At 45.8% G+C, this 24,288-nt stretch overlaps 1 protein-coding gene across 4 annotated transcripts in view; it reads right to left on the bottom strand.

Moving 5' to 3' along the window:
- Positions 1-24,288, bottom strand: part of C6H6orf118 (chromosome 6 C6orf118 homolog) — a 281,810-nt gene that overhangs the window by 237,147 nt on the left and 20,375 nt on the right. For all 4 annotated transcript variants that reach the window (XM_086925371.1, XM_086925372.1, XM_086925370.1 and 1 more), the window contains exon 2: positions 6,590-7,395. In XM_086925371.1, coding sequence (XP_086781497.1) covers positions 6,590-7,306 — 717 coding nt within the window. In that variant the 5' untranslated portion in view covers positions 7,307-7,395. The remainder of the gene's footprint in view (positions 1-6,589; positions 7,396-24,288) is intronic.

Below are 24,288 nucleotides of genomic sequence, written 5' to 3'. Positions count from 1 at the left end.
TAAACATCCTGTTTCTAACCGAGACATGGATGGCTGAAGGAATAGAATCAGAGCTAGGCCTAGCATGTCCAGACGGTTTCAAGATCATTCATAAACCCAGACATTCAGGTCGAGGAGGAGGCCTGGGGATCATCTTCAAGGAGAAACTAAACATCACTACCTTGGACGTTGATACCGTTTCCTGTGTTGAAATCCTCTGGATTTCCATAAAACATGATTCTGAACATTGCCTTACGGCCCTTGTATGTTACAGATCACCGGGGCATTTCAATGCCTCACAACAGCAGGAATTGATCACGGTCATAAATAATATGTCAATCTCTCACAATAGGTTGCTGATATTAGGCGATTTTAATATATGGGACAATGACCAACTACGTGCAGCCTTGCACAATATTACTCAATCCTGCCACAATCTAGGGCTGAAACAGTGGATAAACACTCCCACACACATACTAGGAAACACACTAGATTTAATATTTGCGGTAGAAGACCTACTGACCCTAGATACCATCCTTCCAGTAGGTTGGTCAGATCATTACCTGCTCAGGTTTAAAACCCACATCCCGACCCACACAGAATCCACGAGGTCGCACGCCAAAACCTTCTTAGGTCATGACTGGAAGAACCTGATGAAGAGGAAAGAGGAGGGAAAACTCGATCTACGCCAGGCTGGGGCCTCGTTCAAAATAGAGAACGATGTCACTACAAATTATCTTTCCTTTTGCCACGAGATAACTAAGAAACTTGACGCCGTCATCCCGCTGAAAACAATCACGAAAAGGGGAAAACCCTCCGCACCCTGGTACATGGATAAACTGAAAGAACTAAAAAATACCTGCAAAAAGGCAGAGAAGCTCTGGAGGAAAAACTACTCAGACCAGGAGAAAGTACGATGGAGGCTCACCATTTCACAATACAAGAAGGAAATAATTATAGCCAAATCTAGCTAATTTTGCAGAGGTAATCCTCAAAAGTTCCAATAATTCCCGGGATACATTCAGGCTCATTAAAGAGCTTTCCCACCCCGCTTGTGCTGATAGCCAATCAAGCCCTCACAAGAACTCTGCGATGGCCTAGCAGTGTTCTTTCAGGAAAAAATCAGCAAAATTGTAGAGGGAATGAATAGCAATTCTATCTCCTCAATGCAAGATAACAGCAATCAAGCTAACAAAGTGTAATCAGTCCCTTCGCACAGGCTCCGTGCCCAAAGACTGGAAACTGGCGATTGTCACCCCGCTATTGAAAAAAACAAATCTGGACCCAAACTGCCAAAAGAACTACCGACCCATATCCCTTTTACCATATCCAATAAAGATCATAGAGAGATGGGTCAGCAGATCTCTAGCCCTCTTCCTAGAAACCAACAACATCCTGGAAGAGGAGCAGTTTGGCTTCAGACCAGTTCATGGAACGGAGTCAGCCTTGCTGACAGTCATGGATGACCTGCGAATGAGGGCGGACAGGGGAGAATCAGCAATTTTGATTCTGCTTGACCTGTCCGCCGCGTTCGACACAGTGAACCATGGCATCCTGATAGAAAGATTAAGGAACATCGGAGTTGGAGGTGTCGCGCTCGACTGGTTCCGCTCTTACTTGACGGACAGGTGGCAGGCAGTAGCTATCCCTCCCTATCAATCAGAGTTCATCAAAGTCCCGCACGGGGTCCCACAGGGGTCTGCCATTAGTCCCATACTCTTTAACATTTATATGCAACGCCTGATGCGGATCATCAAAAGCCATGGCATCAGCGTGACAAACTACGCAGATGATACTCAGCTGATACTCTCGCTTGATGGAGCTCGAGCAAACTCACGGGAAACATTCCACACCTGTATGCTGGAAATATCACTCTGGCTCAACCAGAACTCACTAAAATTTAACAGCGAGAAAACTGAAATACTGCATTGCACAGTAGGAAAAATCCCCAAAAGTTTACCACCAGACTTCTGGCCTCAGCCGTTAGGGGACTCGCCCACCCCAGTGAACTCAGTAAAAAATCTTGGAGTCACTATCAACAACAAACTGAGCCTAGAGACCAACGTCAACAAGCAGGTCAGCTGTTGTTTCGCTCTATTAAGAGGACTCCGAAGGCTGCTACCTCTCCTGCCCCCACAGACTAAAGCCGACATAGTTAGGAGTACTATCCTCAGCCGCCTGGATTACTGCAATGCCCTTTTGCTGGAATCCCCTGCCTATCTTATTTCCAGACTTCAGAGTGCCCAGGCGGCAGCAGCCAAACTGGCACTCTCTCGTGAGCGAAGATCTTCTACCACTCTTGCCCTGGCTGCACATACATCAAAGGATCTGCTTTAAATCCCTATGTATTGTTTTCAGGACAGTTCACGGGCTAGGCCCCCGACCACTTCAGAACAAATTCAATTGGTATGAGCCCACCCGGTCTCTTCGATCCTCATCTTTAAACTTCATCAACATTCCTAGGATCAAGAAAGCCACCTGTGAGGGACGAGCTTTCAGTATAGCTGCAGCCCACTTATGGAACAACCTCCCTATCGACATTAGAAAAACTAACAAACTTATGACCTTTCAAAAAAAGGTGAAAACTTGGCTTTTTCCAAAAAATCCTCAAAAAATCCACCAAAACAAATAAACCTATTCTGTCCAGCATCATGTCCACTCTCCTGTCCCCACAGAGTTTTTATCTATATGCACTTTAGCGCCATGATGCCCGTAGGGTTACAGAGCGCTCTACAAATGCCATAAATAAATAAATAGATATAATTCTGGGGAAACAGCCAGGAAAAAAGCAACAATATAAGGTCCAGCATACCAAAAATAGGGGTCTAATCATCAAATGGAGTATTATTGATGAGGAGGCCTTTATGCGAGAGCTCATGATAAATAAGCGAGAGCAAATCAAGGTAGCCCTAAAAGAAGATGCTGATCCGGAGGAGATTATACATGCTTTCACCACTTCAAATAAATATACAGAAACTAGATTAACCAAATGCCCCAGGAAAACAACCACAACCCCGAGATGGTTTACCAATGCCTGTTACGGGGCTCATGGGTCATTAAAGCACACTCTAAGTGTATGCCCGAGGAATGGGGAGGAAGTAGTCAAGGCTAGAAAATCCTAGAAAAAACATTAACGCAAAAAGGAAGCTGGAATTAAAAGAAAAGGCCTGGGAAGATTTAAAAATTGCTTGTAAGGCAAAAGATCTCCAAGCATTCTGACATGTTGTAAATTCCGCAACTTTGTTGGGGGATGAATCGACTAAGCTAGAGACAGTTATACCAGCCGCAGATTGGGTAAATAATGTTTAGGAAATATTCTGTCACACCCCGCAGATTTCTAATTTTGAGTCTATCGCCCCTCTTGATATGAGTACAGCCCTGGCTCAGAGCCACTCAATCCAGGTAGAAGACGTTGCTTTAGCCATAGCGAGTAGTCACTCTCCGAAAGCTCGGGCCCGATAAGGTACTAATGGACCTCTATAAGCATTTTCAACAATTCTGTGCCTGGATAATAACTAATGTCATAAGAAGTGGAATAGCAGGACCCCTAGTCAACAACTGGCAGGAAGCTATAATCGTGCCAATTGTCAAAAAGAAGGATAAGAGTCAACTACACTGTTACTGCCCCATTTCTCTCCTTGACAGTATAGTGAAGATTCTGGGTAGGGTCATTCTGGTCAAACTGGAATAAGGGGCTACAGAGTCCCAAGCATTGTCATTTTGTCAGATTTCAGCTTGGGTCTGTCTAGGTTTAGGCACTCATGCCAAAATGGAGATCGGAGGAACCATTATTACGCCCCTCACTAGGCTCCCCAGCTAAACACCAGTGAGAGTCTGTTATAATAGGAATGATGAACAAACAGAAGAATTTCCCTCCACTGTTGGGGTAAGACAGGGGTGCGTGTTGGCACCATTCCTCTTCTTACTTAATATTAAGGGGTTGGGTGAGTAGTTGTGTAAGAAGGGGAAGGATATTCTGAGGGCCAACTCAAGTCAAATACCAGTTCTCCTTTACGGACGATGCTGTCTCCTTCATACTTTTTTTTCATTTATGACTGATCTAGGACTCAAAACCAATCACAGCAAATCATGTATTATGAATTGTGGCACAAAAAAGCTAAGTCAAGGAAGTTTATGTTTGGAGGGAAAGAAATTAGGGAAACAATTCCCTTTTCGTACTTGGGTGTGCCTTTTGATATGGATTTTATTTGAAGGTTTTTAATGAGTATTAGAGCAACGCAATTTCAAGGGTCTCTAGAAGCTGTTTTTAGATTCTCTAAAAGAATAGGGCATGAGCCAACTAAGGAATTGCTTCATGTGTTTAGAAGTAAATGTATGTCTGTTGTTTCTTTTGGTGCTGGTGTCTGGGGATATATAAACTGCAAAATGATGCAAAAAATAGAAAACAAATATATTAGGAGATTGTTGGCAGTGCCGTAATGTACCTCTGTATCATTCTGTCATAAGGAAGTTGGGCTGGGTTATTTAGAATATATATATATATATATATATATATATATATATATATATATATATATATATATATATATATATATATATATATATATATATATATATATATATATATATATATATATATATATATATATATATATATATAAAATTACAACCTTTACTGGTGTGGGCAAGAATCAGAAAAAACCCGGAAGCCCAATTTTGCAGGGAAATACTGAGAGACTGCATAAATCTAGATAACTGCCTAGAAATTCCCTAGTTCAAGTATATAAAATCTACCTTTTTAAAGATGGGCACTCCTGAGTATTTCTCTAACCCAATTACCCTTATTAATGGTTCCCACAAAGAATCAATACACTTTTTAATCATTATTCTCAGACACAGATTCCTGGTGATATATCCCCCTTGAATGGGTAGAGTTATACCACCAACCCCAAGTACAGCCTGCACTTTATTTACAGTTATGTCTATCTGAGAGGCAATCAGGTTAAGTCTTAAAACAACACATTTTCTGGCAGCTTTTCCTACCTAAGGCACGTAGTTCTCCTTGCATGCCTTCGTCCTTGCGATGGTTCTACATATCAAAGCTCTAGACACTTTATTTTGTTTTGCACATTTTATAATCCTCATACAAGGAAATTCATCTGTCCGTTATTATTAGCACAGAAATCAGGAATCACGAGATAGCTATGGCTTATTCACTATCCCTAGACAATGAGGATATTAGATATGATGTTTTACATTATATTTTAACAGCATTTAAGATACGTAGTAAATACTAAATCTGTTTTATGCTCTCTCGCTTTTTTAAAAGAAAGTAATATGAATTTTTTTATGATTTTATATGTCAATGGATGTAAATTAATTGGATTTAGTGCACACTTTCATGGCTGAAAGAGAGCCGAATAAATTATTTTGACTGACTGACTAGGTTTGGGGCAATTAAGGGGAGGGGTGTCAGAAAATCCTCCATAAAACCAGTGAATTTGCCATGTGTGCCGTTTTAAGCAGAGAAAGACACACAATTGATGGACGGAATGCAGAACAAATCATAACATTCACCCCCAGTCAAGAGACCTGGGTTAAATCCATCATTCTTTTGCTCACCATTCCACCCCAGTTCAGACCTGGCCATATGCAAATCAGTCTTGACCCTGTGCCTCATGGGAACAGTCCAACCCTAACTGCCAAGCCAGGTCCTCCCTGGACTGGAAACAAGCATCCTAGTACCGGTTTAGGGGTTTCACTCCTCTTCAGCCAGGATAGCTTGATTCCAGTGGCAGAGTGGGCCCGGGACAGAGAGGCGCTTTTTGCACTCCGATAAATGGTGCAGATGTCCTGCTGTTAGCAACTGCTTCAGCTTTACGCTCCCCTCCACCAAGATGCAGAGGTAACTCCTGCAAATATGGTGGAAGGTCAACCATCCGAACTGGAAGGGATAATCAACCGCAGAAATGGTGCCAGACATTCATGAAAAGGTATGTATAGTGTCCTTTACATACAGGAAAGTTGCTGTGTTTGCTTGTGTCAAACTTGGTGTAGTGAGTCTGTAAGTATTTGTGGACCTGGGAATGAATCTATGTGTATGGAGTTCTCTGGGTTCATTGTGTAGAGGATGTGTGGATTGCATGTATGTGCATGCATGCTTTCCCTTGGTTTCTTTTCATTTTTGGGCGCACATGTGTGTATGAGGAGGATTTGTCTGTCTGAGGATCTGCTTGAGGAGTTTGAGGATAGCATCTGGTCCGTATAGAAAGTTACATAGAACCTATATATGCATTTATTTGATAGCATAAGCAACATTTCAACCGGAAACATTTTCATAGCAGTTTTACATAGTAACGAAGATGGTACATATATCTATAAGGATGGGTCATTGACAGAGTTTAGATAAAGTACGTTATTGTATGGGTGGAATGCACCAGTCAATGAAATGGGGTGGGTTCTGTGTGAATTTACAGGGGCCAGCGTTTTGGAGAAAGTTGGTTTACTTAAACATTTCAGTTATTCTATCTCAAATGTGAAAAGCTGGACAGGGGTGTGACAAATGCAACATTATCTCTAAAATCTCTGCATTCCGTCAATCTCTTTTCACTGCATATGATGTTACAGTCTCTCTTGAAACTTTTCTTACCTGTGTCATTTTATGTTCCAGAATCTGCGTCGTTGTACTTCTAGTGACATCACTTTTTTCTAACAAAACGTGTGTTTTCAGAAAGTCTTTGTCAAACTGCAGTAACATGTTCATTTGATCTCTTTTTGTCAAACCGGCCAAGTACAGGGGAACAAAAGTGTACTCCCCTTGGTCATCCTGAAGGCAGGTTCTTCTATTCTTGACAGGCTGGAATTTTATCAGCTTCACTTCCGGTGGCTCCAGTTCTTCCATGTTGCATAATGAGGGGTCTAGAGCTGGGCCACTTTCTGTGATAGTTTTGGATTCCTGTCTCTTGTATGATGACCTGTTAAACGATGAGCTCATTGGGGTGTTAGGGCCGACAGCTGGCCATTTGGGGCCAAAGGAGCTGACGTTAGATGACTTAGCTCTGGTGCTTCCAGGAATTATGCTTGTCTTGATGGTGAAGTCAGACCAAGCATCCTTCATCCTTTGGATTTGACCATCTGTAAAATTCTGACTATCTAGTGTTGTGTGTGGTTTTGACTTATGAGGTGTTTTCCAGCTTTCCCAGTAAGACTTCCGCGCAAATGCTTCAGGTTTATGAAGATGGTTATGGTTCAAGTGCCCAAGTGTATAATCTTTTGCGTCAGCCTTATTAGCATTTTCCATGCCATCCAAAATTAGCTTCAAGGGTACCTGCTTCCTGTACTTGTTTTCTTGCATGTTAAAAGGCATTGACTTTCGCGAGTATTACCTTAAGTGGCCAACAGATGTACTAGTTGAGGAACGACGTGTTCGAATTCACATTTGATTCACATCAGAATCTATAAAGACAAGGGATATACAGATCAATCTTAATTCAATAGTGGACATCTATGACTATAATACATTATTTAAGGTAAACTCTATATTTCATTGAGATGTGTGTGAAGGCTTCCTATGTTATGTAATGAAGTTCCAAAATTATGAACCCAAAACTGAAAAGATCCTTTCAACTTTTGATTTGTTTGGTGCTTAAGTTAAGTAATTTGAAGCTTAAGGGTGAATAGGTGTTGACTGGAATCTGCCACATAAAACAAATGTATTCTACTTGCAATATATTCTTAAATTCCAGTCTGCCAGCTACTGCTCACCAGGCCAGGTTCCTAAGAGCAGAGTACATAGCACTCATGCTTACTTAACAGTCATCGCTCTAATGGCATCTTTCTGAATATTTTGCACCTTTCCAATCAGAGTATTTATAAATATGCCTTAATACATTAGATGGCACTATTATATACTGGATAAAGCTATATCTTTAATCATAGGTTAACGAGTGCTCTGATATGGAAAAGAAAGTTCTGAGACACGTGATTTAGTTGCCTTTTTTTAGTGTGAATGAACAACATTGCTCAAAGCCTTAACCTACTTTCTGAGATTGATGAATAGGCTATTGATTGTAACCTATTTCTTGTACTGCCTGTTTTGCAGGATTCTATCATGGATGCTGTCAACACGCATGCATTTTATATTTTTCAGTGTCTGTAGCCAACCACATTGAGACATCGATGGATACATTCTGAGCTCCATTGTAATCCCATTATGGGCAGAAACTTGATTGTGTGCCCACATTGGGATTACGAATTGAAGTTTAGAACCATACAAAGGGTATGTTTCCCCCTTGCACATTTCACTAGGAAAAGCCCGGTGAATACGACTACAAAAAAAAGGAATTGGAAAGGCAAAACATGTGGAAATTAGTGGACAAACACCTATTTCGTATTCTATCAACCACTATATCCTTCAAAACATTTAGCTGGGTAGGTCTACAACATTTGGTAAACACCAGACCACATGGTTTTGGTAATTTTCTGTGCAGTAACAATGCAATATGTTTGATCCAGTGCTGTTAAAAAACCCTAGGGATTAAGGCCCCTTCCATGGCCATTTGAGATTTCAGAAACATGTTAATATAGCATGTATTGCCAATTTCTTGTGCCATAAACTGTTCAACACGAATAAAGATGCCCTTCCAGTTAGAAATTAATGAAGCCAATTTATGAGTGAGTGACATATTTATAAAGCGCAAGTTTGCTGAGGTATCTTGGCACTAGGTGTGACTTTTTGCAGTTGCCAAGGCTCGACCGAAATTTATTGCAGGTGGAAAAGCCAGGTCTTAACCAGCTTCCAAAAGAAAAGCCTGTTGGACTGTAGCCTAATAGTAGTTGGTAGCTTGTTCCACAATGTGTCTGCTCGGTGAGAAAGGCTGTTGCTTCCCCATCTGGCTTTTTGAATTTTAGTAACCTGTACTAGCCCTGTGTTGGCTGATCTAAGATTCCGCCGCGGGAAGTACCAGGAAAATAGTTTCTGAATATCCGTGGCCCCCCCACCATAAAGCGCCTTTAGCACTAGAGAGCTTTGAATTCTACTCGCTGTTGGATTGTGAGCCAATGAAAAGTAAAGCATTGCCATTATCAATTTATGAGAGGACAAGAGCTCCTATTACTGTTTACCTGAGGCCCAATGGAATACAAGGTAAGATTTTCCAAGAAATTTTCATTATCTAGAATCAGGAGGAGGTCAGATGATTAATCTGTTTTGTAAAACGTAGTTCGTTGTCAAATGTAATTCCAAGATTTCTTGCCTTAGTAGATGGGACGGGGCAGTTACCTGTCTCAGATGGCCACCAGAATTGGCTCCATATGGATGGACCCTGCCCAAACTCCATGACTTCGGTTTTCTCTGCATTATTTAAATTTAAATTCATCCAGTCCATAATGGAATTTCTTCTATTTTTTTCACAAAGAACCTGCTCTATATTTTCAGGATCAACCATCTTGAATATCCCCTGCACCGATCAGTGGTGAAAATGCTTTAAAGTACTAACAACACTCTGCTGTACTTAAAGGGTGTTCCTATCCCTTTCCTTTAAAAACACTGTGGTCTGTATCTATCTCACCCGAACATAACTTGTTTATGTTTCCTGGCCCAAATTTCCTAACACCCAACCACCAAAAAACGTGTGTGGAAAGAGGGAAGGCACCTCACGGAAACCAGCGCCAGGGGACTGCTGATAGGTACTCATCAGTGTGTTCCACTTATCATCATCCGTAGCCTTCCCACTAGAAAACAATGTGAACCAAATGTGCCCAACTAAATTGGTGAAAAAAAGAATGGAATTTAGACAATTGTGAAAGCTGACTGCTGTGGCATCTACCCTCTGCACGACAGATACAACTATTTGGGTGTCGTCCGCGTATGAGATCAGAGTAAGACCATGATCTTTGATTAGTTTAGCCAGGGGGTGACATAGATATTGAACAAGGTTGGTGATAGAGCTGAGCCTTGTGGTACTCCACAAGGGAGGCAAACATTTTCTGATTTGAGATTATCCCAATAGATCGTCTGCTCCCTAGATGCCATGAAAGAAGAGAGTAGAGTTAAGGTTGTCTCTTTAATACCGGTTGTCTTCAGCTGCCACATCAGTACCGCATGGTTAACGGTATCAAATGCTGCTGATATGTCAAGTAGGATAAGGACGGCTCTTCCCCTTGTGAGGAGGAGCAGGACGGGTCCCGTGGTGTTACCCAGAAAGGCACTTCCGCCTTGCCATCATGCACGGACCAGGAACGGGCCAGCGCTCTAGTCTCAGGCGAACCGGAAGGGGCGGAGCCGAGTCGGACTGCGGAAGTAAGGAGGATAAGAGGACTGGGGACGGAACGGACGATGTACAGCAGTGAAGGCAGGAGAGCCGAGCACCTGGAGGACGGAGAGGAGAACCAACGGAGAGGACGTATTCCAGTAGGAGAGGAAGTGACGGACGTCGGACCAGCGAAGGAGAGAGCCGAGAGCTGCGTCGGACCAGAGGAGGAGGGAACAGAGAGCCGCATTGGAGCCGCGGAGGAAGGAGCAGAGAGCCGAGCGGAGGACCCGGCGAGGGAATACCCACAACAGAAGAGCGTCTTATACAACGCGAGTAAACCCAGTGGGCCGACAGGAGGAGGAGAAGACGCCCCGGGTCCAGGCGCTGTGGTCCAAGGAACGGGCCACGGCCACAGGCAAGTGCCGTTGCAAGGGGCATTCTGGTGGGGTGTTTGGGGAGGTGGGAGGTAGAGTACTTGATTCGGGGAGGCGGGAGGCAGAGCACTTGAGTGGCACTGGGTTCTGTTTGTCTAACGTTCCTCACACCCCTCATCCCCACTGACTGGTGACGGTAGCACACATATCAGAGAGGCAGACTAGTGAACTGACCCTGTGTCTTGCACCTTTCTTTCTCTTCCCTTCTGAGGCCCATAGACCCGGGATACCAGAGAACTTCGAGCCCAAGGAAAGACCCTATCATCCTGACCCACTCTGGACCCGGCAGGAAGCAGAGAACCAGTGTCCTGAGACCCCATGGATTACACCCTTACCTAGTGTTGAAAAGAACTGTCCATATCTTGAATTAAACAATCAAGAACATAAGTACTGTGGTCTGGCTATTTACAACCCTTGGGTCCCAAAATCCCTACACTTGGTGTCAGAAGTGGGATATACTAGTGCGACGACATGTCACAGCCCGTGCCCATCCCAGTGGAAAATGTCATTACCCAATTGGCGGAAGGCCAAAGACATCTTCAGATTATATTCGAACAACAGATGCAAACCGCAAAACAGAGAGGGAAGTATTACAGGATGCGCTAAAAGAGCAGGCCACTCTCTTAACCACAAACCAGCAGGTTCAAGACACTGCCATCCTGCGTCTTACGGATGTCATAGCCAATACCAGAATACACCCTAACGTGCCTAGCTCTGTCCTACAGAAATTCCAAGAAGGAGAAGACCCTGACTATTTTTTAATTAATTTCGAACGTGTTGCCACCTCAGCAGCATGGCCTAGGGAAAGATGGAGCCAATATGTTGCACCCTTGCTATCCGGTGAACTACAGGCAGCCTATCAGGCCGCTAATTCAGCCGGTAGAACACCTTATGATGAAGTAAAGAGAGCCATCCTTGAAAGACTCGGGTGCGACCAGGAATATTACAGGGCGAAATTCCAAAAAGAGAAGTGGAACCCTGGGGACAATCCCAGGGCCCTATACTACCGGATACAGGACCTAGGGACACGTTGGCTTACTCCCCAAGACTCCACCGTGGAGGAGCTGACCGCCAAAGTGTACCTGGAACAGTTTTTGGATGCCCTGCCGGCCTCCACTCCTTCATGGGTGAAACAGCATCCCCATCTTAATCCCGCTACAGCCATTGACCTAGCCTGTGCATATCACAGGGCCCCCAAGTTCCAGACAGGACACACCAGATCTCTTATTCCCCTTCCACAACAGAATAGCCCCAGACCACCAGGCCGACCTGAACCTCGAGCCCCTTTTCTCCCACGTATCCCCTTCAGGCCTGCAACCCCCGTCCCGAGTCCCAGTGCACAAGGACCCCAATATTATCACTGTTCAGAGTGGGGCCATATAGCCCGACAGTGCCCTCACAGAACCCACCGGCCGAACGAATGGATATCGGCTATTCCAAAGGAAGGATATATCTGACTGGTCGAGGTCATCCTCAATAGAATAGGGAGGTCTTACTAAACGGAAAGAAGGTACAGGCCCTGTTAGACACAGGATGTAGAGAGTCAGTCATAGACGAAGCCCTAGTATTCCCACAACAACTGCGAAGCCACGAAACGGTCCATGTAACCTGTGTCCATGGTGACACCGTGGAATACCCTGTCGCCGAGGTGTTGTTGGATGTATCAAATGACCCTCAATTGCGTAAAGTGGGTGTAATACCCTCCTTACCGGAGGCGATCATATTCGGGACAGACCACCCCAGGTTTGACCAGTACATAGATGAAACAAAGAAGGATAAAGTGACTTGGTGGGGTGATGCCCCTTTTAATAACAGCGAAGTGGAGGGAGAAGGGGGGAAAACACGGAAAAGCAAAAGTGAGAGACGAAAAGCAAAAACCCTGTACACTCAAACACACCACCGCTCACACATTTTTTCTGTGACCCTTACAGACGTGGTGGAACCCTCCCCTACCAGCTTCCGGGTAGCCCAGAGGGACGACAACACCCTTCAGCACACCTGGGAGCAAGTGCAAGAACCAGAGCCCGATAAGGTAGGACCTTATTTTTATGAAAAGCATGGTTTGTTGTATAGAGCCACAAAAAGAGGAGACACTGTCTCAAACCAGCTTCTTGTTCCCCTACCCTTTCGTGATAATGTGCTACAGTTGGCCCACAACCACACCGGGGGAGGTCATTATGGGAAGGAACAAACGCTTACGTATTTACTGGGACGGTTTTATTGGCCTGGGGTCTATGGAGACGTGGCAAAGTATTGTGCTGCATGCGCAAGATGTCAATTGTCTAACCCGGCGGGAACAAGAAAAGCCCCACTGTTTCCTCTGCCCATCATTGATGTCCCATTTAAACGCATTGGAATGGACTTAGTGGGACCACTCACTCCCTCAGCCCGGGGCCATAAATACATATTGGTGGTGGTAGATTATGCCAGTCGATACCCCGAAGCGTTCCCACTGAAATCCATGACTACCCCTGCCATAGCCAGAGCCCTGGTCACCTTGTTCACCCGGGTAGGTTCCCCGAGGAGGTTCTCACGGACCAGGGGACCCCTTTCATGTCTCGATTGATGGCCCAGGTGTACGAGATTCTGGGTATCCGATGAATAAGGACTTCGGTATACCACCCCCAGACGGATGGCCTTGTGGAGCGTTATAACAAAACCATCAAGAATATGCTCCGCAAGGTCATCTCAGACACAGGAAGAGACTGGGACCACCAGTTACCTCTCGTTATGTTTGCCATTCGCACGCATGAACAGAGGTCCACGGGCTACTCCCCGTTCGAGATCCTCTTTGGTAGGAGACCAAGAACCCTGCTAGACATGGCAGCAGAGCAATGGGAAGAGGAAGAGGAGGAGGGGAAACCCCTACAGCTGTATGCAGCAGACTTAAAGGCCGCCATTTCACACATATGGGGTCTGGTACACGAGCACTTAGAGACCGCTCAAACCGCACAAAAACGACTATATGATCGGGGTTGCCAGATGAGGACTTTCCAGCCAGGCGGTAAAGTACTCCTGCTCCTCCCAACCAATGACAACAAGTTATTGTCCAAATGGCAGGGTCCCTTTTCCATAGAAAAACAAGTCACCCCTGTCACGTACAGCGTTCTCCAACTACTCCACCCAGGAGGGAAACAGATCTATCACATTAATCACTTAAAAAAATGGATCGAACCCCCTGAGGCCAGGGGTAGGGGTCAATCGGCCCTGTTTGTAAAAATGCAGAAACCGTGAAACATCCCCACAGCACCTACCACCTCATCACAGACTGAGGAAGCCCCGATAGGCGACGTCATCACTCCCACCCAGCGAACTCAGTTAAAAGCCACCCTCACTCACTTTCCTGAACTCTTTTCCTCTAATCCCGGGTTGACCACATTGGTACATCACGACATCGTGGTCCTAAACAATACCATAGTCAAACAGAAACCATACCGAATCCCGAGACCAGAAGAGGGGCAGTGGAAAAAGAAGTATCCGCTATGCTTCAGGCCAACATAATCGAACCATCCACGAGCAACTGGTGCTCCCCAATAGTGCTGGTACCAAAACCTGACGGAAGCATACGCTTTTGTATAGACTTCCGCCAGGTGAACAACGTGACCAAGTTTGACTCCTACCCAATGCCCCGGGTTGATGAAATGCTAGAAAAATTAGGAAATGCCACCTATATGACTACCCTTGACTTAACTAAAGGTTATTGGCAGATCCCACTTTCACCACAAGCAAAAGAAAAGACTGCCTTTTCCACTCCGTCGGGGCTTTACCACTTCTGCGTCCTTCCTTTTGGATTGCACGGAGCCCTGGCGACGTTTCAAAGGCTAATGGACCGTCTCTTGCAACCCCATTAAGATTATGCGGCTGCTTACTTAGACGATATAGTAGTATTCAGCCCTACATGGGAAGCCCATTTACATCATCTGGTTCAGGTGTTCACCACGATCCAAGAAGCTGGGCTCAAGATTAATCCAAAGAAGTCACTACTGGCCACGGATTCAGTACACTATCTAGGATACACCGTACAGGGCGGACATATCAAACCCCAAATGAGCAAACTAGAGGCAGTTAAAGCTATCCCGACCCCTAAGAACAAAAAAGATGTTAGATCCTTTTTAGGGTTTATAGGCTACTACAGGCGCTTTATTCCGCACTTTTCCACTCTAGCCAGCCCTCTTAAAGATCTCATGGCCAACAACCGACCCACTCGCATAGCTACCTGGGGACCACAACAAGCAGACAGGTTTCAGACCCTCAAAACAGCCATATGTAAGGCACCCATCCTGCAGTGCCCTGACTTCCGACGGACTTTCGTCCTACAGACAGACGCCTCCGGTGTTGGTCTAGGGGCAGTCTTACAACAACCAAATGCGGATGGTGAACTGGTGCCCCTCCTATACATCAGCCGAAAGCTATTCCCTAGGGAGATACATTATTCAGCCATCGAAAAAGAATGCCTGGCAATCAAGTGGGCGATTGAAGCCTTGCAGTACTACCTCCTGGGTCGCTACTTTTTCTTGTTGACGGATCACGCCCCACTGACCTGACTGGCACGGAACAAAGACACTAACCAGCGTATTCTCCGATGGTTTATGTCCATGCAACCTTTCTCTTTTCAGACACTGCACGTTCCCGGATCCAGACAGATCTGTGCGGACTACCTGTCTCGGCACCCTTGTCCTGATTGGCCACCTCGTCCGTTCTTACGGGGGGAGATGTGTGAGGAGGAGCAGGACGGGTCCCGTGGTGCTACCCAGAAAGGCACTTCCACCTTGCCATCATGCACGGACTAGGAACGGGCCAGCGCTCTAGTCTCAGGCGAACCGGAAGGGGCGGAGCCGAGTCGGACTGCGGAAGTAAGGAGGATAAGAGGACTGGGGACGGAACGGACGATGTACAGCAGTGAAGGCAGGAGAGCCGAGCACCTGGAGGACGGAGAGGAGAACCAACGGAGAGGACGTATTCCAGTAGGAGAGGAAGTGACGGACGTCGGACCAGCGAAGGAGAGAGCCGAGAGCTGCGTCGGACCAGAGGAGGAGGGAACAGAGAGCCGCATTGGAGCCGCGGAGGAAGGAGCAGAGAGCCGAGCGGAGGACCCGGCGAGGGAATACCCACAACAGAAGAGCGTCTTATACAACGCGAGTAAACCCGGTGGGCCGACAGGAGGAGGAGTAGACGCCCCGGGTCGAGGCGCTGTGGTCCAAGGAACGGGCCACGGCCACAGGCAAGTGCCGTTGCAAGGGGCATTCTGGTGGGGTGTTTGGGGAGGTGGGAGGTAGAGTACTTGATTCGGGGAGGCGGGAGGCAGAGCACTTGAGTGGCACTGGGTTCTGTTTGTCTAACGTTCCTCACACCCCTCATCCCCACTGACTGGTGACGGTAGCACACATATCAGAGAGGCAGACTAGTGAACTGACCCTGTGTCTTGCACCTTTCTTTCTCTTCCCTTCTGAGGCCCAGAGACCCGGGATACCAGAGAACTTCGAGCCCAAGGAAAGACCCTATCATCCTGACCCACTCTGGACCCGGCAGGAAGCAGAGAACCAGTGTCCTGAGACCCCATGGATTACACCCTTACCTAGTGTTGATAAGAACTGCCCATATCTTGAATAAAACAATCAAGAGCATAAGTACTGTGGTCTGGCTATTTACAACCCTTGGGTCCCAAAATCCCTACACCCTTCCACCCCCTAATCCAGCTGTCTAAGAATCTCCTCTGTGACCATAATCAGGGCTGACTCTGTGCAATGGCGATGTCTCAAGCCATGTTGGGTGGAATCAAAGCGATTGTTGCAATCTAAGTAGTCGGTGAGTTCCATGTTAATTGATTTGTCTAGGATTTTAGCCGGTATTGGTAGACATGATATTCGGCGATAGTGTTTCACCTCAGTGGGATCCAAGGAGGGTTTCTTTAGGATAGGCCTAATACATGCCTTTGTCCATGACCGATGGAAACTCCCAGAACTGATAACCTTGTTTAAGAGAGGGTCCGAATTTGCACTGATTTTTCCAGAGACCAGATGCAAGATGGCAGGAGGACATGGATCAGTAGGAGAACCTAACTTGATCAATAATAACAGATCAATAACTTTCTCTATCGTTAGAGTAGAGAACCTAGACAAGCTACTGTTGGTTGGGTTATCCTCTGTGGTATTTTCACTGTTTTCAGTGGAATTGGGTAACATCTTTATCAATATTTTGCATATTTCTTCTAATCCCTGCTTATCAATTATACAATGCAGTCAATGTCAGCAAAAGAAGCGTCAAGGCCCTCCACATAGTATACACATAGTTCATAACAGTGCTAGCTTAAAACCAATTAATACTGTTATCATCTGCTCTGTGTAGCTTGTACTGATTCTCATCACACCAAGCACACCTTATCCTTCTTCTAGGGGCCTAAGACCCTGACAGGTTGTATCTGATTTCCAACTGTTATTTACTACATTGCTTATATGAGTATTAATGTATGAAAATATAAATACATTCATCATGAGTTTTGATAGGGTGCTTTTTATTCACATACTAGCATATTCAATGGGGTTTAATCCCAGTACACAGAGACCCTACATGTGAAAATGCTCAAATAGTTCTAATGAGATTTGTCTCACATCGCATCTCAGATAAAAATTGAGTTTTTCTAACATTGGTTTTGAATATATAAGCAGTATATTTTGTTAAAGATATATATCAACTACTAAGGAATTTGTTGTCTTTGTATCAAGGCTACACAATATACAAACTCAGCATTCAGGTATGTGTCTTATACTCTGCACCCCTCATGATGGCAGATCTTTTCAGTGTCAATTATCATCAGCCAGGAATCAATTCAAAAGGAACTTATTGAACGTAGTATGTTTTTTGTATTCATAATATGTTCTCTTTGCTCATTCTTAATCGCTACATTTGTTGTATTATCTACTATAATAATTATACATATACTTTACATTAGACTAGCTCCAAATAAAGCCTTAGAAAATCATGCTTCATATATCTTGTAGGCAATCTCTTGGGGATACCTGTCTCTGACAGGCATTATTTGATCACTGTTACATTACAAATGCAAACTCTCTCTTGGCATGTTCAGCAGAGATTCTTTGGACACGCCTGCCTTTTTCCCCCTCAAGCTGGTGAGTTAGTATACCTGTGCTCCCGTCAGGGCCCTAGGAAATCTACTAGGTCGCGTGTGGGTTGACACTTGATCCACATCTTGTAGATGCAGAATAAAATACATGATTGAGGTTAAAACAGACAATTTGTAATTGATTTTGCCAGACACATTGAGACATTATTACTGGGGATTAGAGGATATATTTAAGATAAAATATTTTAAGGTTATCAAATCTTTCTTAAATGCAAAGTGTCAATTGATTTAGTCCCATGGCTGGTAGCTGACATGCGAGCATATTACAGACTTACGGAGATCTAAATTAATAGAGAAGTAATTTGTACGTTTTTGCTTACCATGGAGCTATTGTTCAATCCCCCTGATACCCAGCAGCAGTCCGTCATAGTTTGACACCAAACACTCTAAGGGATCGACCTCAGCTCTACTGAGATTTCACTTGGGTATGGCCCCTGGACACAGGATCATACAATGTTTCCCAATTAGGGCCAAATCAAACACATATTTTGGTGCTTTTATGCAAAGATTTCTACAAGAACTGGGTGATTCTAATATGTATCTGTAGGTGTACCAGCAATTTCCCAGTGCCTAGTAGTGCCTTCTCTCTGCACATAGCCTTAAGGGATTTGTGAGGATTTCTCCCAGGGGATGGAACCTTTTGAGGATACCCAGGGGGATGAGGACCCCCTGGTGGGCAGGGCTCCCTTGGGATGATAACTTCTACGATGCAAGTTGATGCATCGATCTATAGGGCAGTTTCTGAGACCATGGCCCCCCTGAAGAAGCGACTTTCATGCCAGATAGCGCAAGCTTGCTAAAAGATCGCAGGAGCTGAATCATCTCCCTTGGCACCCGGTGGGCCCTCCCACCCCTCTGATTCAGACCCACCCCCAGCAGCACATACCTGAAAGGCTGGAGTGGACGTTGATGTCTTTTATAGGCTAAAGCAAGTCTTCTTGGCCAGTAATGCACCAGCCCCCCTCCGCCTTCTTGAGACCCCGCGGGAATGTTTACTGACACCCTTGCCCCGGTGTCCCATGCCGCCCTGGCGGACAAGAGCCATAGGAACAGGGATGATGATGGTGGCCCTATCCACCTCTGGCTCCCCTCCTTCAACCCCGCCCCCCTCTAACCAGCTCCCTGCCACCGGCAACCAAGGGTTCTACTCTGGCATGCTGGACCTGGACGAGATCGTTCACCTGAAGTCTTCCGAGTGGTCCCTGTCTGAGAAAGTGACACACTCTATGGCGGTTGCATTCCTAAGCCTCTTGAGAAGGAATCTAGTAACGGCCTTACGGTCGAATGCCCCTGTCCCTCCCTAGAAGGGAGGGTAGCACTGACACCCAACATAGATCTCGGGATGGTCACTTTCCTAGAGAGAAGGGAATAGACATGTCCTCGTGGGATTGTCAAAACAAACTTTGGGATATCCTAGGACCCTGACTAAGATCCTGGACATGGAGAGGCCTATACATCAGGCTCCCTGATCTCCCCAGATACCCCCTTGGGTTGGGCACAGCATGACAGCATTTTATTGGGGAACTCCAACTGCATTATGTACTGCGAGGCGTTGCTCCTTGTTAATTAAGGTCGACTCTAAGCTCAGGGATTCTGAGGCAGGTCCCATTGTGCAAGTGGGACTGTTTTGGGAACATTTTATCAGAGTTAGGGAAGTTTGTTAATATTTTCACTTCTCTTGACAAAGCACAATCCTCAATCAGAAAAGTACTTCCCTCCTGGGTTTTCAATGGGGCCAGTCGAGGTAGGGGCGGCTTGACCGGCCGCCCCAGTAACCAATACCCTCTCAGAGGGCAGGGCCTCCTACCAAGGCCACGACCAGGCAGGATTTGTAAACTTGTACCCCACCAGATGGAGGCAGGGCAGAGCCATAGGTGCAGGTTCCTCAAACAATTCCGGTGCGTTTTCTCCCTTCTAAAAGTAGGGGGCTGTCTGGTGAAATTTTCCAGGTTTGGAATTCCATCACGGGGGAAGAATGGGTCCTGCAGACGTGATAGAGTTTCAGATAGAGTTCTACGTGCCCCCCACTCAATCCGAGATTCCGCAACCCATCCATTTTTCAGCGGCCAAGTCTGCTCCGGTAGACAAGGAGGTAAACGTACTCCTGGCCAAAAGCGTTAGCTCGCCAACGACTCCCCATTCCAGTGGTTTTATCAGCAATATCTTCCTGATAGACCAAGCAGGAGGGGGGGTCTGCATCCAATCATCAACCTACGCGAGCTCAACGAGTAGCTCGTTTATCGCCATTTCAAGATGGGGGATCCCCATCATGTAAGATTTTCTCAGACCTTTGGATTGGATGGTGCATCTGGATCTCAAGGACACCTATCTTTCTATTCCCATTTTCCCTCCTCAGTAGAGATTTCTCCAGTTTTTCTGGAGCAACGGACCCAACGAGTTCACCACCCTACCTTTTGACCTCTGTTCTGCCCTGTGGTGCTTCACATAGGTTCCCAAACTGGTCATGGAACACCTGAAGGCACAGGGGTTCTGATTTATCATCTACCATAGCCGACATCTTGGTAATTGGCCATTGCCCAGACAATTTGGTACTACAACTCCAAACAGTGGCTAATATTTTGCAGAGTCTGGGTTTTGTGGTCATGGTCACCAGATCCCTTCTAGTTCCCTCTCAGAGGGTGATATTCCTGGGTTTCTTGATCGACTCTGTCAAAGCCTCTCCCAGTCTTCCATCTCAGAAGGCGGTGAAGATTTGTCATGGGTTGCGACATGATCTGACCAAACATCAAGTCTCACTGAGACAAGTAGCACGCCTAATAGATCTTCTCTCTTCCTCCATTGGGGCGTCTTTCCAGGCCCTTACCATTATCACAACTTGCAATGGTTGAAGGCTGCTCACCTGCGAAAAGGTCTCTAATACTCTCAGCAGGTGGAACTCTCTGTGGAAGCCAGGGAGGAGATCAACTGGTGGTTAGCCAATATGGAGGCTTGAAACAGAGGGGCAATTGTCGGCTCTGCTACGGACATCGTCATTAAGAGTCCTATGCCAGTAGGTACGTCTTGGGTGCCAGGAGGTTTTTGGTCACATCTCGAACATTGATTACATATCAACTGTTTGGAACTCCTCACAGAATCCTTTGCGATCTGATGTTGGACCAAGGACCCCATCCAGTCTTGTGTACCTCTGAAGATAGATAACATATCAGTAGTGCGATACATCAACCATCTGGAGACACTGGGTCGAAGGCTCTCTCCGACCTAGCCACCAACTTTTGGCAGTGTTGTCTGGATCTGCACATTTCGGTCACTGCGGAATACCTGCTGGGTTAAGCCAACCCAGTAGTGGATTTTCAGGCCCGCAACTTCTGGAACTCAAGCCTTTGGAAACACATTCAAGGGTGTTTTCAGTTCTCCAGGACAAATGGGGTCCATTTTTAGTGAACCTATTTGCATCCTGCATGGATCACCAACTGTCCATGTTCTTCAGTTGGAGGCCGTACCGCCTAGCAGTAGCCACAAATGTGTTCCTTCAAGACTGGGCGCTGGAGAAAGGCTATGCCTTTCCCCTGTTTGCTATGATCACGAAGGCCTCATCCGAGGTCAGGTGACAGAAGTCGGATGTGATGATGATCATGCCACTTTGGAAGTCACAAGTTTGGTTTTAAGTTCTTATGGAACTTTCTTTGGATTTTCTAATCCCTCACCCCCTATTTACAGCACTTCTTCTCACTCCGGACCATAAACCTCATCTGTTGATCTTGGGGGGGTGCACTGTCACTCATGGTGTGGGGGATTACAGGGGACGATGGTCGGTCCCATGTCTTTTGGTGCAGCTCAGAGATTCTTGTCCAAGGCCTGGACTGACAGTACAATCAAACAATATGAGTCCATCAAGCTTTGATGGACCCGTTGGTGTTTGCAACACAGTTTTGATTCTGCAACAGCGGATGAGATCCAAGGTTCTTAATGCCCTGGCCTCTTTAGCTGAGGACAATTTGGCTCATAGGTCAATCAACACTTTTCATTCTGCTATTTCAGCGGGGCACACCTTGGTGGATGGGTCCCTGATTGGGGAACACCCTTTTCTGTGCCGCCTCTTGCAGGGAATTAGAGTTCCACCAGAACTTAGGTATTCAGTGCTCTGGGATGTCAACCAAGTACTTAACCTCCTTTTGTCGTGGCAACCAAACTGCTTACTGTCCAGGAAAGAGCTATCGGAGAAGCTGGCCATGCTGCTTTGCCTGATCTCCTGAAGACAGGTCTTTGAATATCCAGGGGGGAAATTTTTTGCCCCCCACCGGGGTAACATTCACGATCAGCAGGAGAACTAAATGTTGGGCGGAGGACATCTCATAACCATCTTTTCCTGAGTCTCCATAATTATGTGTTGTGGCTTGCCTTAAGGCATATGAAAAGATGGTGGCAGAACTCCGCCCCATTGGCGAGCCTCAACTCTCATTGCTTTGCAGAAACCATGTAGAGCGGTGTCTTCCCCCATTATTGCCTGTTGGGTAAGATGGGTAATGCAGGAAACAGGTATTGATCAGCGGATTTTTGGGGTGCATTCCACGCGTGAAGCAATGGCTTCAAAGGCACTTACTTTAGGTGCTCGCTTGGAGGATATCCTTAAAGCTGCAAACTGGTGTTCGGACTCTACTTTTAAAAGGTTTTATTTCAAAACCAGTACTGGATATGGCTCACTTGGTGGTAAGTAAGCTTTAAAGCTAGCATACTCCTTGCCTTTGGTCCTGACATAGTAGGACAAATCTCCTAGTTATTGTAATGGAAAGTTTCAATTCTATTAAGGACTCGGAGGCAAGGATTATCCCACCCAGGGATCATGTATTTGTTGGAACCCTCCCTGTGACTAGTATGTAAAAAAGCTTCATGTTTCAGAGAAGTTCAATGCTCTTGTTATTTCTTTGTTGATGGACTAGATTTATTTCCAGATGTCTGGTGCCATTGCTTTATTTACAGGCATAAACCTTAGCCATGAATTACCACTAAATATGCCCTTTGTTTATAGGAATCGATGTAAGTAAACAGGATTCGTGAAGAGGATGCAGCGGCTGGTGTCGCGCGACGAAAGAGGGCGAGTGGAAAAGGAGGATGGACTATGTGCTGATATGGGAAGACCTTATTGGATGAGGTTTGGACACTATTGTTCTTTATGGCATTCCCAAGGCCTCATGGTAATGGTAGTTGTGAAAGTTTAATAAATGGCTGCTATTCAATAGAGTGAAGAAAGGATAACATAATCCTTGCCTCCTAGTCCTTAATAGAATTGAAACTTTCACAAACTACCAAGCCAATTCTTATACTGGGAAAGAAACAGATCTCTTGACTGGGTAGGAGTATTCTGCATCATTCAGAAACTCTGTCCATCACCACCCCCTTTTCCAAAATCGATTTTGTCCACACTAAGTGTGGGAGGGTATACTCAGACGTGAGTCCCTTGCTCATTGCACCATCAGGATTCAAGCAAGCCGGGCAGACGACGGCTGAAATGCCAGAAACCGGTCCCCGGAAGCTTGTTTCCTTCCCAGTATAAGAATTGGCTTGGTAGTTTGGTTTGCCCTGTTCCCATCATGCACTGGGAAAGGAACAGACTAATTTGCATGTAGCCAGGTTCTGAGCTGGGATGGTGCAGTGAGCTAAAAAAACGGTGATGGATCAAGCCCTGATCTCTTGACTGGGTAGGAGTATTCTGCATCATTCAGAAACTCTGTCCATCACCACCCCCTTTTCCAAAATCGATTTTGTCCACACTAAGTGTGGGAGGGTATACTCAGACGTGAGTCCCTTGCTCATTGCACCATCAGGATTCAAGCAAGCCGGGCCGGCGACGGCTAAAATGCCATAAACCGGCCCCTGGAAGCTTGTTTCCTTCCCAGTATAAGAATTGGCTTGGTAGTTTGGTTTGCCCTTTTCCCATCATGCACTGGGACAGGAACAGACTAATTTGCATGTAGCCAGGCTCTGAGCTGGGATGGTGCAGTGAGCTAAAAATCGGTGATGGATCAAGCCCTGATCTCTTGACTGGGTAGGAGTATTCTGCATTATTCAGAAACTCTGTCCATCACCACCCCCTTTTCCAAAATCGATTTTGTCCACACTAAGTGTGGGAGGGTATACTCAGACGTAAGTCCCTTGCTCATTGCACCAGCAGGATTTAAGCAAGCCGGGCCGACGACGGCTGAAATGCCAGAAACCAGTCCCCGGAAGCTTGTTTCCTTCCCAGTATAAGAATTGGCTTGGTAGTTTGGTTTGCCCTGTTCCCATCATGCACTGGGACAGGAACAGACTAATTTGCATGTAGCCAGGTTCTGAGCTGGGATGGTGCAGTGAGCTAAAAAACAGTGATGGATGAAGCCCTGATCTCTTGACTGGGTAGGAGTATTCTGCATCATTCAGAAACTCTGTCCATCACCACCCCCTTTTCCAAAATCGATTTTGTCCACACTAAGTGTGGGAGGGTATACTCAGGCGTGAGTCCGTTGCTCATTGCACCATCAGGATTCAAGCAAGCCGGGCCGACGACGGCTGAAATGCCAGAAAC

This window comes from Lissotriton vulgaris, chromosome 6 (assembly GCF_964263255.1).
Source record: "Lissotriton vulgaris chromosome 6, aLisVul1.2, whole genome shotgun sequence".
Taxonomy (NCBI): Eukaryota; Metazoa; Chordata; class Amphibia; order Caudata; family Salamandridae; genus Lissotriton; species Lissotriton vulgaris.
This window is presented reverse-complemented; position numbering and strand designations above follow the sequence as displayed.